Here is a 16,364-nt window from a genome sequence, read left to right as displayed (position 1 = left end):
CAGTCTGGGGTTCTGCGATGTAAGTAGCCAGAGAAAGAACATGAAGTTCGCATTCATAAAGCATGAGTCCAAGTATTGACTCTCTCTTGCCAGCTGAATGGCCGTGTGCAGATCATATAAATTTGAACTTCATGATTCATAGTGTTAAAAATAAAACCACAGATCCCAAATGGTGTCACTTATGTTAAGGCCCCATGTCAGTAAATCAAGACTTAATACCTTACCTAACTGCAGTTTCAACCACCCCACCCCCCAAAAGGTAACCTTTAACCAGTCAGCATGGGAATTTCTTGGTCAGCTCTAGGAAATGTGCAGAGAGATCCCTTCCATTCCCCATAGAAGGGCTACCTTGCCAAAAACAAGGGTTTCTTTGCTAATAATTTCCTTTTTTTCTACTCCCTTTGTACCTTTAGAAAACTTTCCTTTTCTGCAGCCCTTTGGATCTCCCCTCTACTTGCTAGATGGGATGCTGACTGATGCATGGTTTAACTAATAAAGCTAATTATATCATTAAAATTTATTTGATTGAATTGTGAAATTTAACATTAGGTAAACTGCTCATGGGCAAGGTCAGACCATATCTAATAAGCTACTAGGAGACATTGCATGGGAAAACACTTTGAAAACTATGGAACATGGGACACAGATAAGGGATTATAATAATATTGATAATTGCCTCTTTACGCTATTAGGTGGTAGCAACAATAAATCTAGGATTTTGGGGTGCCTGGGTGGCTCAACGTGTTAAAGCCTCTGCCTTCAGCTCAGGTCATGATCCCAGGGTCCTGGGATTGAGCCCCACATCAGGCTCTCTGCTCAGCGGGGAACCTGCTTCCCCCTCTCTCTCTGCCTGCCTCTCTGCCTACTTGTGATCCCTCTCTCTGTGTCAGATAAATAAATAAAATCTTAAAAAAAATAAATCTAGGATTTTAAGTTGAGGCAGATCATTAGGCCTGTGTGTAAGTTCTAGTCACAGATATAAGTTAAAGGGCAATGTTCTCAAAGATGCGCTCCAAGGAACTCTGGGGCTTCCTGAGGCCCTTTCCCTTACCAAATTCCAAATTTGTGAGAGATCATATTTTCTTCATATACTTCAACAAAAACAGCATATAGCAGCAGATTGAATTCTGAAGCAGATATGGGAATCCAGCAATCTTCTCTAAAGCCAGATATTTAAACAGACTTGCAAAAATGTTAAACGATCCCATTTTTCTCACTGAATTTATTTGTTTTGCTTTAGAAAATAGTTGTTTTTCATAAAAATATATTGTTTATGTATATGTATATGGGGTTTATCATTATTTTAACATGAACATTATTTTAACACAATAATTATTATTATAAATGTCTCAATTTTTTCTGTTTTAATTTCTATAAGGTAATTACTGTTAGTTATAACCCAAATAAAAACTTTTTGGAGTTTTTAATAATTTTTTAAGAGTTACAAAGGGGTTCTGAGAATGAGATGTTTGACAACCCCTGGTTTGGAGAATGAGTTTGAGTTTGAGGTAGTCAAATCAGATTCTTTCTTTTTTTTTTTTTAAGATTTTATTTATTTATTTAACAGAGATCACAAGCAGGCAGAGAGGCAGGCAGAGAGAGAGAGGGAAGCAGGCTCCCCGCCGAGCAGAGAGCCCGACGTGGGACTTGATCTCAGGACCCTGAGATCATGACCTGAGCCGAAGACAATGGCTTAACCCACTGAGCCACCCAGGCGCCCCAAATCAGATTATTTCTTAGCATGGAGTGCTCAACAAATGAAATGTTGAGAGCTCATTAGCAAAGGGTTCAAACTAAGGACACGATCCTGGCTATTCACACATTCAATTCCTTCAGACTTTCACGAAGTCTCTATTACATGGCAAGACTCTCCTAAAGGTTAAAGACTTTGAAATACAGGAGATACACCTTCTGCCTTCAAGGAGCAAAGGAAACCAATGTCTGTAAACCAGTAATGACCTGCATTGCTACTGATGCTATGGCAGGTTGGGTGTGTGGTGGGGGGCTGTGCTCCAGGATGATGGCAAGATGTTAGAGGACAAAATGTTCAGAGAGACCTGGGAACTCTTGTAGGTCTCAGAAACAGGCAACCATTCAAGTCTGAGGAGACCCAAAGTCATTGCCATTTGCTTGTGTTTTTTGTTTTGTTTTGTTTTGTTTTAGCATTATTGGCACTTAGCCTAGAGAAGGCAGGGGTGGGAGCTAGAGCCAACTAAGGCCTCAGGCTATGAATATGCAAGAGCTTTGCCAGAGTCAGAGTTTGGGAGGGCAAGTATGAAAGGAAAATATAAAGCAGTGTTTCTCCTCATTTCATTACAAAAGAATTCTACCCCTTCTACCCCCAAACCATGGGAATATCTTTATTAAAAGTTTAACTACTATAGTTCTTGATTTAAAAACAAGAGTCAAATAATATGGAAAATGTTAAAGGCCACTATTATTAAACACTATTAAGAGTCTGGTGTATATTGGGGCGCCTGGGTGGCTCAGTCGGTTAAGCATCTGCCTTTGACTCAGGTCATGATCCCAGGGTACTGGCATCGAGCCCTGCAACCAGCCCAGCAACCAGCCCAGCAACCAGCCATGCATGGAGCCCTGCATCGGGCTCCCTGCTCACTGGGGAGTCTGCTTATCCCTCTGCGCCTCCCACTCTCTGTCAAATAAAAAAACAAAATCCTAAAAGAGAGTGGTATACATAATTTTGGCCATTTTCTGAGCACATATAAATAAATATATTTGAATTTTAGGGAAATGCACTGGTTTTATAATCCTCTAGGGAATGCTCTGAGGATTTAACCCTTCCCTCATTTCTAAGTTACAATTGTCTTCTGCCTACTTTCCATCTTAAGAAACAGGAGGCATTTGGAATCCAATTTTAAAGGACCTAATAGCATTAATTGAAATGTGTGGGTGAAAGAAGGAATTGCCCAAGGAGAGCAGTAGCAATAAGAGGATTTGATTTCTTAATAGGGAACTTCCTACTAAGCAAAGGAAAAAGGGTTTTGTATACTCAGTAAATAATTTTAACCAAGAGCTCTGAGGTTAGATTTGACTTTTCTTAACATAGGAATTTTGTGCTGTCCATTTGTTAACTTCAACTCTTTCCCCCTAATTTTCTTAGAAAAATTCCTTTTCCAAAGTACCCACCTGCCATGGATGTAATCCTATAAAAAGCTTCTGTTTGGATATTGATTTAGCGGTAGTAACAGTGCTTAAATAAAATAGAAGTTTATCTCTTTCTCCCATAGCAAGCTGAACTGTATAAGAAGCCCTGGACTGGGGGCACATGGGTGGATCAGTCCATGAAGTTTCTGACTCTTGATTTCGGCTCAGGTCATGATCTCAGGGTTGTGAGATGGAGCCCCGGTCAGGCTCCAGGCTGAGTGTACTGAAGCTCTGGACTGATAGGGGGATCCACAATCATGTGGGGCCCAGACTGCTTCTACCTCTTTGGGTTGTCATTCTCAACGTACGGCTTCTACCTCATGCTCCAGCTCCTGCTCTTATGTCCCTATTACAGCTATCAGGAAGTAAGAAAGTAGAAAGCACATTCCTTCCTTTTAATGGTATGAACCTGGAGTTTAAGTGGAAGCATACCACTCCACTCACATTCCATTGACAAGAACTTGTTCTAATAGTCACCGTAACTAGCTACAAGGGAGGCTGGGTAATGGGGCATTTAGTTCGGCAGCCATGTGCCTCTACATAAAATTGTATGATCATGTAAGAAAGGGAAGGAAACTATTGGAGATGACAAGTAGTCTATGACAAACAGGGGGAGAAGAACTCTTGTTCATAGTTTGACGTGGGAGGGGCAAAAAGTAATGGAACCCAGAGAAACCAAGATGCTTATAACCTCTCTGATAAAAAATCATCAGGGAGGCTGATGAGACCTGATTCTTTTCCATAGGGAGTGGGAACTAAAGTGTTTTCCTAAGTTATTATGAAACTATTATCAGATGCTGATGGGGAGGCATAAGAAGTGACTATTTCAAGGCATTGCATTTTATTTCACAAGAAAGAAGAATCAGCCTGTAAGAGTAAGAGTTCTATTCCCAGTGGGAATAGAACAGTGGGAGTTCTATCCATACAATGACTGTCAGGGCTGGGTTTGGAGGCAGAGGGAAGAGACCTCCAGATTTCTAGAGAAGCATCCTCCATACTTTTCCTCACAGCTATCCACTTAGGAAGGAGTGAGTTTGAGTTTAAAAAACTTGAAGGCACAGAGTTTTGAACAGATGAGTAGTATAGACATATAAAGGAATTATAATTATACAGTTGCTGGCAGAAGCAACTCCAACTCTTCAGAGTTCTTTGCCAATTAGCTGACACTCTCCTGCCCAAGGAGAGTGTTGTTAGAAAATGACAGCTAAGTTCTATCACACGATAATTAGGAACAAGAAAGGAACTCAGTAGCATATAATGGCCTATATGGTAAGCATCTGGGAAAGTAGGCACACAAAGCAACTGCTGACTTCTTGCTGTTGCCCTGAGCTGGGAAGGTCTTCCAAAAGTTCAAAAGAGAGGACAATAATATTCAGGCTCTACTATAAACATTGGAATGGATAAAATCAGGTTATTATCCAAGCTCATGATAATGATGATTAATAATAATTATTATAGTCATACTTCTTTAATAATAATATATTTATGCCCCACCTGTGTCTAAAAGGAACCTAAGCCAGCTTACATTAAAAAGCACAGACACAATAAAATATAGCCCATTAGAACTATAATAAAAAAGACATAAAAAAAGTGGTGAAAGGGGAGAAAGAGAACTGGTACCAGAAAACCCAAGATAAACAAAAGTATAGCAAATAAGAATAAAGCCTGAGGTTCCTGGCAACCAAAGCAAGAAGACATAAATAGGTTGCTCAGTTTTCACTGGTACTAAGAAAAAGCACACCACTTAATAAGGAGACATTAACTTTAGGAAGATTTGGCTTTGTTGGATTTTATATGAGTCATGGAATATCCTAATAGATAAAAGTAATATCCAAGACTGATGCTACTTCTTTTTTGACTGTGTTTTATATCTGCCTCCTTTAAAATCCATATTAAATCCTTGTTCTTAAAGCATTCTTAAGAGTAGGGATATATTTGTATACTGTACATACATATGTACATATACAATTTTGCATTCTGTGTTTACTACCATTTCAATGGCTGTGTAATACTCCATTAAGTGGCTCAATGATATCATAGTTTCCTTCAATATTGTCTCTTTGTAAAACATTTAGGTTGTTTACAATCTTTTGATACTATGAACAACCCAGGTCATGTTTTTGGGCATATGAGTTTTTCCTTCTTTGGGACTTAGCTATATCAGAGTATGACTCTTGATACAGATTTATACACAATTATATGTTTATACCAGAATGAAGGAATTTGGAGCTTCCTTTAAGATTGGTTATATTTTGAGTTTACCAAATGTTTTTTGCAATTCACCTCCTAACTCAGATATTAGACTCTTCAAATAGAGTTTTCTTAAAAGAAAGCCTTATAAACTTGTGTAAAATACTAAACATTTGGGGGCACCTGGGTGACTCAGTGGATTAAGCCTCTGCCTTCGGCTCAGGTCGTGATCCCAGAGTCCTGGGATCGAGCCCCTCGTTGGGCTCTCTGCTAGCAGGGAGCCTGGTTCCCTTCCTCTCTCTCTGCCTGCCTCTTTGCCTACTTGTGATCTCTGTCTGTCAAATAAATAAATAAAATCTTTAAAAAAATACTAAACATTTGGCTTGATTTTTGGAAGGAGAGTCAGAGTCCCTGATTAGAAAGATTTGAGTGATAGAGGGTTTGGTAATGTATTGTATAGTGGCTAAATTCCTGGTCTTTGGAGTAAGGCAGAACTGAGTTTGAATCCAACTTCTATTTACCTGCTATATGATCTTTGGGCAAGTTATTTAATAGCATAAAATGCAGATGGTAGTTCCTACTTTATGAAGTTTTTATGGGCTTATTGGACAATGTGTGCAAAGCCCAGTGTACAATAAGTGTCAGTGATGTCAATTATTGTTATTATTCAGCAACTGTGAATTTGATCTGAGGCTTAGGTTAAAAGGCATGATATAGTGTATGCAAGAGAACTTGATTTCTGCCCAAGAGAATAAAAATCAGTTACTCTGTGCTGGATGGTGAGACCAACACCTTGTCTCTGATTCTTCTTCTTCTTCTTCTTCTTCTTTTTTTTTTTTTAAGATTTTATTTATTTATTTATTTATTTGGCAGAGACCACAGGTAGGCAGAGAGGCAGACAGGGATGGGGTGGGGTGGGAACAGGCTCCCTGCTGAGCAGAGAGCCCAATGCGGGGCTTGATCCCAAGACCCCAAGATCATGACCTGAGCCAAAGGCAGAGCCTTAACCCACTGAGCCACCCAGGCGCCCCTTGACTCTTCTTGACCATGTTCTCATACAGTCATTGTCCAGTGTCTGAAAACTTCCTGCAATGAGGCCCTCACTATATTTAAAAGTTAGTAATGTACTGACACACAGACATTCCATATACTGAGTCAAATTCTGATTCCTTCCTGTTTCCCCTCATTCCCTGGTCTAGTGTTGCTTTTTGAAATGGAGCAGTTCCACTCCATCACTGGACCTTCAAGGAAGGAACCAGGGAGGCCCCTTGCAGGAGTCCCTCCATGTGATCCTCAGCAGGTAGTGCACGTTGACATTCTCAAGGATGAAATGGATGTTTGTGAAGTGGTCCATTTCATAATTTGAAAGCGCAAAGTGGTCAGGAAATTCTTCCTTTGGTGGAGTTTACTCCATCATTTGATAATGTTCCTCCTATAACTTCTACTCCTTGGATATAGCTCAGTCCTAGGAACAGAACAGAATTAGTTTGCTGTGGGAGCAGTTAGATTTGCATTGGAATCCTGGCTCTTGGGCGAGTTTCTTCAGCTATTTGCAACTGGAAAATAGGGATGATAATAATAGCCACACACACACACACACACACACACACACACACGGTGCTGTTGTAGGGTTAAATGAAATAGGCATGTCAGGATGTCAGGATGTCAGGCACTTTGCATAGGGCATAAAATAGATGTTCTGAGGTAATAAATGGCTACTCTGGTCTATTATTTCTCCTGATATGGAGAACGATGATGGATACACTGAGTGGATGGATGGAATGGATACACTGAGTCCCTATCAGATTCAGAAACCTCTGAACCAGATGTTCTAATTAGATAAGCTGGTTTTTCATGGTAAGGTCAAATGATTTACCTGAAAGGAAATTAAGAGGGTGGAGTGGGGAAAAGGAGACAGCAGGTAAGATCATTGAGTTGATTTCAATCTTTTTTCTCCTACAATATGCTGGAGGTATGTGGTCAGCTCCCATGACTTCCAGTGACTCCATAGGACAATAGACTCAGTGGTTTTCCCTTGGGGTGAGGACAAGGTCCTCTAAGAGGTCTAGGTAGTTTGTAAAAGATTTCCTATCCCTCCCTATCTCAGAAGGAAGGTTCTGACAGCCTCTTGGGAAAGAAGTTATTTCTTCTTCCTCACTCCCACTCATGAGAATCATGGAGACAGGCACTGGGAAACACCCTGACTTCTTGACAACTCTATCAAAGACAAGTGGGATTATGTAGCAACAGGTCAAAGCAGTGGTTCTAGTATGGTCCCAGAACCAGTAACAGCAACATTACATGGGAATGTATTGGAAATGAAAATTATTGAGTTCCATCCTATAGCAGACTGTGTTTTAATAAGCCTTCCAAGTAATTCTGATACATGCTGCAGTCACCATAACATATTATGATGGGGAGAGACATAAGATTTCACATAATCTAGCAATCCTGGACTTTTTCTGCCCTGCTTCTGGGTTCAGATTGCAGTAACCTCCAAGCCTGATACTCATCTGATGTTCTGGATGGTTAACATATTAGGAAGATTGAGCTGTGCTATCAACATTGCTACCATCATGTTGTGTAAGAGTTACTGACCAACTGTACTTGCTCCCTAGGGCAGCTAAGGACTAGCTTTGTTTCTCTTACCCAAGACTATGAATTTATTACTCTCTTTGGACTAAGGAACATTCCAGCCTCCTTCCAACATTTTTAAATAGGAATTATTCTTGACTATTTTGGTGACTTTGCTGCCAGGTATCAAATATGGAGTCATAATACTTTATTTTCTTTGAAAACTATAAATTTGTTTCATTCTACTCCTTTTGTGGTTCCTCCACCACACTTTTGGTTTAGCTCAACAAACAGTTATTGAGGAAAATATTAAATACCGGGCACTTTGCTAAATGAAAGAAACATAGTCCTTGTCTCCTGAGGAGCATATGATGGGGTGACTTGAACTAATTGTTAAGCACCCACTGTGTTCAATGCATTCCAAAGACATCATCTTTCATCTTTATAATATTACAAGAAAGATATTGTGTTCCTCCATTTAGTGATGAGGAATCTGAGACTCAGAGCCCAAGACTATACTGTAAGTGACAGAGCTAGGTTTTGAACGTAGGTCAGTCTGGCTCCTAGGCTCATGCTCATTTGACAACAATGAATTCATTCTGAGTGCATACATGAGCAGGGCAGGTCAGAATATTATTACATCTTCTCTTTTGTATAATTAAATTTTAAATGTTAAGATGTACTAAAAAAAAAAGTTCATTCTGGGGACACCTGGGTGGCTCAATGGGTTAAGCCTCTGCCTTCGACTCAGGTCATGCTCAGCCTGCTTCCCCACCTGTCTCTGCCTGCCTCTCTGCCTACTTGTGATCTCTCTCTCTGTCAAATAAATAAAATAAAAAATCTTAAAAAAAAAAGTTCATTCTGGGACATCTTTCTCAATAGGTGGTTTTTAAAAAATATATATTTTATTTATTTATTTGACAGATAGAGATTACAAGTAGGCAGAGAGGCAGGCAGAGTGGCGGGGGGGAAGCAAGTTCCCCGCTGAGCAGAGAGCCCATGAGATGCGGGGGCTTGGGGATTGATCCCAGGACCCTGGGATCATGACCCGAGCCGAAGGCAGAGGTTTTAACCCACTGAGCCACCAGAAGCCCCTCAATACGTGTTTTTAAGGATAGACACCAATGACCCAGAAAGGTGTTTCACATGTTAGACTTTGAGTAATGTTTGCTTAATGAATATAAAATGTGTCTTTAGAATAATCAGGTTGGTAGACTGTAATATGTTCTACCAAGTGTCTATCTGGGGTATGAGATATAGTAATTTGAATTTCAGAGAGGTGGGGGTGTGGCTAAGCACCCCTCATCTCCTAAGACAAGTACAAAATTTGCTGAAATAAGAGTTAACAGGGAAGAGAAGGTATCTGGGTAGAGAAGGTATTGGATAGGTACTACACAAGGCATAAACCATAATTTACAAAGTTTTATTTTTTTAGAAGATTTTATTTATTTATTTGACAGAGAAAGATCACAAGTAGGCAGAGAGGCAGACAGAGAGAGAGAGGGGGAAGCAGGCTCCCCGCTGAGCAGAGAGCCTGATGCGGGACTCGATTCCAGGACCCTGAGATCATGACCTGAGCTGAAGGCAGCGGCTTAACCCACTGAGCCACCCAGGTGCCCCAATTTACAAAGTTTTAAAATGGTTTCTTGGTCTTTTCTGTTTACATGTACTTCAATTAAAAAGTTACAAAGAATACTGAATTTCTGAGTGTCAGTGGGCATTTGACCAGGTGAAATCATTTCTCTCAAAAGACATAGTCTTTACTACTTGGGTAATAATCAGAGATGTTATGCTTCCATAATGATTGACAACCAGTTCAGAGCAAGTTCATTCTGAGTATAATTTACAGCTGGAGAAATGGAAGAGAAAAAGTTACAGCAAGGAGTACCACCTAGTGGCTATCAAGAAGCTGCAACAATTTAATCAGGCTTTGGCATTAGGAAAAATTCAGCACACTGACTGACCATCCTTCTAACTCTGTGGTGCACTCTCAGCAGACAGAAGCTTGACTTCCAAACCATTTTGTAGATCTGGAAAAGTTGAGTGAGAGTCCTCCAGATACTAAGCACAGGTAATCACAGATTTTTTTTTTTTTTTAAAGATTTATTTATTTATTTATTTGACAGAGAGAGATTACAAGTAGGCAGAGAGGCAGGCAGAGAGAGAAAGGAGGAAGCAGGCTCCCTGCTGAGCAGAGAGCCCGATGCGGGACTCGATCCCAGGACCCTGAGATCATGACCTGAGCCGAAGGCAGCGGCTTAACCCACTGAGCCACCCAGGCGCCCGTAATCACAGATTTTAATCAGAGAGAATTAAAGTTGTTTCTTGGACTTAATAGAGTGGAATGGGGAAATGTGAAATCATAATGCTTCCTTCGCTGATTTCCCCCTGGAAAAGTGTGATATTGCTTGAGCCCAATCCATGACCGCTCATCAGTCCCTCTTTCCTACAAGACTATAAATGAGCTCCAGGAGAGGTAGGAACAAATGCGACTCAAAATTTGTAAAGGAAAATTTTTTAAAAAGATTTTATTTATTAGAGAGAATATACGTATGCGAGAGAGAGAGAGAGAGAGAGGAGTGTATGTGTGTGTGTGTGTGTGTGGCAGAGAGACACACAGAGAGAGAGAGCGAGTGAGCGCAGGGGCAGGGGAGAGGAAGAAACAGACTTCCCACTGAGCAGGGAGCCCAACATGGAACTCTATCCCGGGACCCTGGGATCATGACCTGAGGCGAAGGCAGATGCTTAACCAACTGAGCTACCCAGGCACCCCTGAAAAGGAAAATTCTTAAAGAGAATTGCTCACAAGAGACTGACAAATCCTACTTTAATTTTTAAATGTAATTCTAGACTTACAGAAAAGCTGCAGGAATAATACAAATAATTCTTATATATATTTCCCAAATACATACATTTTACCATGCTTACATTTCTTTTATTGCTCTCTTTCTCTCTCTTCACACACACACACACACACACACACATGCATGCACACACACAATCTGAGAATAAATTACAGATGTAATGCCCTGTTGTTCCTAAATAATGTGTAACTCTAAAAATAAGGACATTCTCTTACTAAAGTCAGGAAATTATCATTGATTCAGTACTATCATCTAATGAACAGACCTTATAATTTCATCAATTATTCTACTAATAGACTTTATAGTAAAAGAAAAAAATTATTGCCCAGGATTTAATCCTAACTAAATGCACATATTGCATTTAGTTTTTATGTTTCTTCAGTATTTTAAAATCTAGAACAATTCTTTAGTCTTTCTTTATCTTGCAGGACTTGGCTAAGAAATTAAGCAACAATACTAACAACTTTTAAACTATAGAAACAACAAAAATCTATGAGTTCATGCTGATACATATAAATGACTAACTTAATGAGGAAGAAGGGAAAGTTCTTCCTTTTTTTTTGAAAGTTTTTTTTAAAGATTCTAACTAACAAATGCAGAAGGAATGATGTAATGGAATGAGAAAAATCACAATTTGACAACCATGGTAGTAATAATCAGGCAAGTCATTAATGGATATTAAAACTAGTAGGTAAAAGACTTATGAGTAATAGAATATTTACACAATTTCAAAGCATTTCCCCGCAAAATACGTACTAATTACAAAGAGAAAAATAATTTTACATTGGAGAAAGCTGGAAGACACTGCCTTAACAAGGGATGAAATTTAACATCACTACTGCCTTCGGCTCAGGTCATGATCCCAGGATCCTGGGATCGAGCCCCACATCAGGCTCTCTGCTCAGCAGGGAGCCTGCTTCCTCCTCTCTCTGACTGCCTCTCTGCCTACTTGTAATCTCTGTCTGTCAAATAAATAAATAAAATCTTTAAAAAAAACTAGTAATGATACAGTTAGATGATGTGTACCTTCTGATAGGAAGCTCTGAGAAGGACAAACATCACTTTTTGGGTATTCTTTGCCAAATGTATAACCTGATTTTAAACACAAGAAAACATCAAGCAAACCTAAATTGGGGAATAGTCTGTAAAAGAAATGGCTTATATTCTTCAAATACAGAATTTTAACTGAGAAAACTAATAGCTTCCCTTGACAGCCCAACTTTAGACTGGATGTATGGGTTAGGGTGGATAAGGAAGATTCAGTTCTTCCGGGCAAAAGCCAGGTCTTTTTTGATCTGGGGATGCTCTGAGTCCTTCCATCAGGAGACAACTGTGCCCATCAGGATGCCCTGGGGCCAGAGGAGTTATGCCTTCCTCCCTATTCCCATTGCTATGGAGTCATTGACTCCAAGATCCAGGAGACCACATCTCCATTGTAAGGTGTTTGGCCAGGACCTTGGAGTACTTTAGAATTCAGAGGTACTTTCCCAAGGGCATAGATATAGGACAAATGAAAGGAAGCACTACCTGGTGCAGAAGATGGAAATATCTTGGTTCTGGGGAATAAGAACTAGGAATTTAAACTGGTTTAAGAAGAGAAAAATGAATTTTCAGAATGACAATATGAAGAGACAATTTCTGAGTGGAGTTCAGTCTTTCTGAGGTAAGTTGAGAGTAGAGGAGGAGACCTTGTAGTCTACCATATTCCCTGGTTTCCCCTAATGCCCTATTAGCCTTCCCTACCAAATCTAGGGGTGGGTAGGTCCAATGGGGTCCCAACTAGGTAGGCATCTCTGGCCCCAAGGCAAATGGGCTTTCCTGTCTCCTCTGGAGAATGGATATGGGAAGCAGTGAGCAGGACACAGTCTCTTGGGTTGGTTTCTAGTGACCTATGGAATGACAAGCTCCAGTGCCTATTATTATACCAAAGTGATGTCCGCCCTCTTCTTACATACCCCGTCAGACACCGGAGTCTCCTTCCAAGCCATCAGCAGCATGGCGGACTTCTGGGACGTGAGTATGAGATCACCTCTACCTCTCTCCTCTCCTTTTCAATGGCCTGAAGCATAAAGTCACAGGCCAGGCCTCAGGAATGTCAGACACTAGACCAGGCCATATCCAGAGACCAGATCATTCTAGGACAAGGCTAAGTCAAAGGGTCAAGCAAGAATCAATGGGTCAGACTAGAGCTTAGGTGAAGGTAGATGAGAGACTGGGATGATGGTCAGGAAGTCAAGCCAGTAGTTAAATTAGTATTGAGAGTCAGAGGTAAGGCTGAACTTCAAAATGCATTTTGAATAAAGGATAGCACCACATCAGGTCAAGAACTGGTCAAGGTTCACAAGTCAGCTGAGGAGTCCAACAGAAGCAGATTAGAGACAAGATGGAAAGTCAAGGAGTGAAGGCAAATGTCATTCCAAGAATAAAGTTCAGGATGAGGCAGGGTCAAGCTCAACCCAGCTTGTGGTCTAGTTTGCTCAGGGCCCACTACTGGACAGTTTGTATTGGACCAAATGGTACAACAACCAGAGCCTGGGCCATGGCTCCCACTCCTTCATCTACTATGAGAACCTGCTGCTGGGGGTTCCAAGGCTACGGCAGCTGAGGGTCCGCAATGACTCCTGTGTGGTCCATGAGGACTTCCGTGAGGACATTTTGAGCTGCTACGACGTCTACTCTCCAGACAAGGAAGAGCGTCTCCCCTTTGGGCCTCTCAATGGCACAGCGTGAGTGAGTCCCCCTACCAATGTTGCTGGGCTTGCTTCTCTGAGCCACCATCCTGAGGTTTGGGAACCATTTCCACTTAGTCTTAAAGAGCCTTAGGGGAGTGGAGGGTGGGGAGCATCTCTCTAGAGTCCCATCTGTGACTGTTTGGAGATCTTTGTTTTGGTTACTCAGGAACAGAGAAGGTACATTAGCAAACAGACCCATAGCTGCTAGACTCCTTTCCACACACAGATAGCAGTCACATTTGCCATACTCTGGAGGCAGTCCTGCCAGAGAAAGCATCCTTTCTTGCCCAGATGTTCTTAAAGGTATAGAGCATGGATGAAACACTGATGTTGCCACTTAAGTCATTACTGAAAAATCTGACCCTTGGACCTGATAGGGGAAGCATCAAGAGGTTGAGGATGGATAAAGAATTATGAAAGAAGGGGGAAAAGGATGGGTAAGATATGGAAGAAGGGGAAGGATGGAAGAGCTCAGGGAGGAAATTTGTGGACAGAACAACAATCATGGGGCAAAGCAGCCAGGTGCACAACCACGAGAGCAGAAAGGGTCTTTTTTGGGTTATATAAGCCTGGTGTTTCCCTAGTGTGGACTACTCAGTCTGGGATCAAAAGTAGGGCATGGGTTTGTCATCTATAGTTTTGGGGGACATGATGAGAAATCAGGAGATTTATATTTGAGTTTCAGTTCAGCCACTAACTAGCTGGATTATCTCAGACATCTCTGAGTCTTAGGTTCCTCATCTTCAAATGTGGATATTATTTACCCTCCTTTCTCACATAGTTGTTAGTATCAAGCAAGATAATATATGTGAAATGTATATATAATATATATGAAACTGTGAAGTCCAGGTGATCATAAAGTGTTGCCTTGCCTTGGGAGATCAGCTTTTGGACTGGCACAGACCTCTCTGCTCAGATGGCATCTTCTGTGACAGGTGGACATACCATTCACAGGATGAGCTGGGGGGCTCTTCTCACTGGGGCCGGTTGACAAGCTACAGTGGAGGTGGCTACTATCTGGACCTTCCAGGATCTCGGCAGGCCAGTGCAGAGGCACTCCAGGACCTTCAGGAGGGCCTATGGCTAGACAGGGGCACTCGGGTGGTCTTCATCGACTTCTCAGTCTACAATGCTAATATAAATCTTTTCTGTGTTTTGAGGTGGGTCCCCTTTCCCTATTTTCTCTCCATCCATGGTTCCTGGTTCCTTTCTATGCTTGAGCCCCTTCCTTAAACTTGTACCCTAGAGTGGGGGTGTGGAGGAGAGGGGATGGGAAGAACTATCCCAGTCCAGGCTTCACCGGGGATCTTCCTCTCTTCCCACAGACTGGTGGTAGAATTTCCAGCTACAGGAGGTGCCATCCCATCCTGGCAAATTCGCACAGTTAAGCTGATCCGCTATGTCAGCACCTGGGACTTCTTTATCATTGGCTGTGAAGTCATCTTCTGCATCTTCATCTTCTACTATGTAGTTGAGGAGATCCTGGAGCTCCATATCCACCGGCTTCGTTATCTCAGCAGCATCTGGAACATTCTGGACCTGGTGGTTATCTTGGTGAGGGATAGATATCTTATACTTGGGACATATTAGAAGGAGGAAGGGGCTCTATGCTGTTAGGGTCTCCAAGTTCTTCCTTTTGGAGTGTCAAGTTTTCTTTATGACTTCTGGTCAAGTCACTGTCTTAAAGCTCCCAAAGCCAGAGGCTGATGATGTTCCCCTGGCTCAGCTCCTGAGGGAGCTGAGACAGGGAAAACCCTGTCTCCCAAATGCCCTCTCCCTCTGACCTGTGATCAAGCTGACCTGTGAACCTTTTCTTTATGTACTTGTTATTTTGTTCCTCTTCTGTCTCTTGCCTTTATGACCTGTCCCTCTGGAACCCCTATGTTCTCTCTTCTCTTCTATTGAAATATTCTGACTCTTCTCTTCCTCTTCCTCCTATGAACAGGACATATTAATTTCTTGACCAATGCTAAGAAGTGGCTGGAGAAATAAAATTACTTGGCTCCAATTCTCTGTGATCCTTTATAACCTACATATTTACTATTGGCTCCATAGCCTTCTCCTTGGAATTAAGATATTCCCCTATCACCCTATTCAGTTCCATTTGAACCTGAAATAGTCAACAACTTGGAAGGGAAGGATTTTTTTTCCCCACCTGACTTACTTACCCCAGCTCTCCCCTAGGACCTTATCATTGAACTTCCCTTGAAATCCCGACTTCTCTGACACCTCTGACCTCTGTGATGACAGCTATCCATTGTGGCTGTGGGCTTCCACATATTCCGAACCCTTGAGGTGAATCGGCTGATGGGGAAGCTCCTGCAGCAGCCAAACATGTATGCTGACTTTGAGTTCCTCGCCTTCTGGCAGACACAATACAACAACATGAATGCTGTGAACCTCTTCTTTGCCTGGATCAAGGTACGTTGGGATCCCTCACCCCCAGCAACACCTCAGGGCACTCATTTCCCCTCCCTCGGTACTTGTCTCATTTTCCTGGTCTGGTTTGGCAACTCTGGTGACCTCCATAGGTCCCTGGAGTGGACTATTCAAAGCTTTTCTCTCTTTTTCCTTAACTGCTTGGTTCAACATGGCCCTTCCAGATATTCAAGTACATCAGCTTCAACAAAACCATGACACAGCTCTCCTCCACGCTGGCCCGCTGTGCCAAGGACATCCTGGGCTTTGCTGTCATGTTCTTCATTGTTTTCTTCGCCTATGCCCAACTCGGCTACCTGCTTTTTGGAACCCAAGTGGAAAACTTTAGTACTTTCATCAAGTGCATGTGTGTGTCTTGGCCCCTTCACTCCTCCCTGGCCCCTCACCCTCTGGCTCTGTG

At 41.7% G+C, this 16,364-nt stretch overlaps 1 protein-coding gene across 1 annotated transcript in view; it reads left to right on the top strand.

The window, feature by feature from the left end:
• Positions 1 to 16,364, top strand: part of PKD2L1 (polycystin 2 like 1, transient receptor potential cation channel) — a 34,516-nt gene that overhangs the window by 12,657 nt on the left and 5,495 nt on the right. The window contains exons 4-9 of the mRNA XM_044236646.1: positions 12,679 to 12,806; positions 13,266 to 13,519; positions 14,461 to 14,685; positions 14,851 to 15,079; positions 15,776 to 15,946; positions 16,129 to 16,310. Coding sequence (XP_044092581.1) covers positions 12,679 to 12,806; positions 13,266 to 13,519; positions 14,461 to 14,685; positions 14,851 to 15,079; positions 15,776 to 15,946; positions 16,129 to 16,310 — 1,189 coding nt within the window. The remainder of the gene's footprint in view (positions 1 to 12,678; positions 12,807 to 13,265; positions 13,520 to 14,460; positions 14,686 to 14,850; positions 15,080 to 15,775; positions 15,947 to 16,128; positions 16,311 to 16,364) is intronic.

This window comes from Neovison vison, chromosome 2, assembly GCF_020171115.1.
Source record: "Neovison vison isolate M4711 chromosome 2, ASM_NN_V1, whole genome shotgun sequence".
NCBI classification, from domain to species: domain Eukaryota; kingdom Metazoa; phylum Chordata; class Mammalia; order Carnivora; family Mustelidae; genus Neogale; species Neogale vison.
This window is presented reverse-complemented; position numbering and strand designations above follow the sequence as displayed.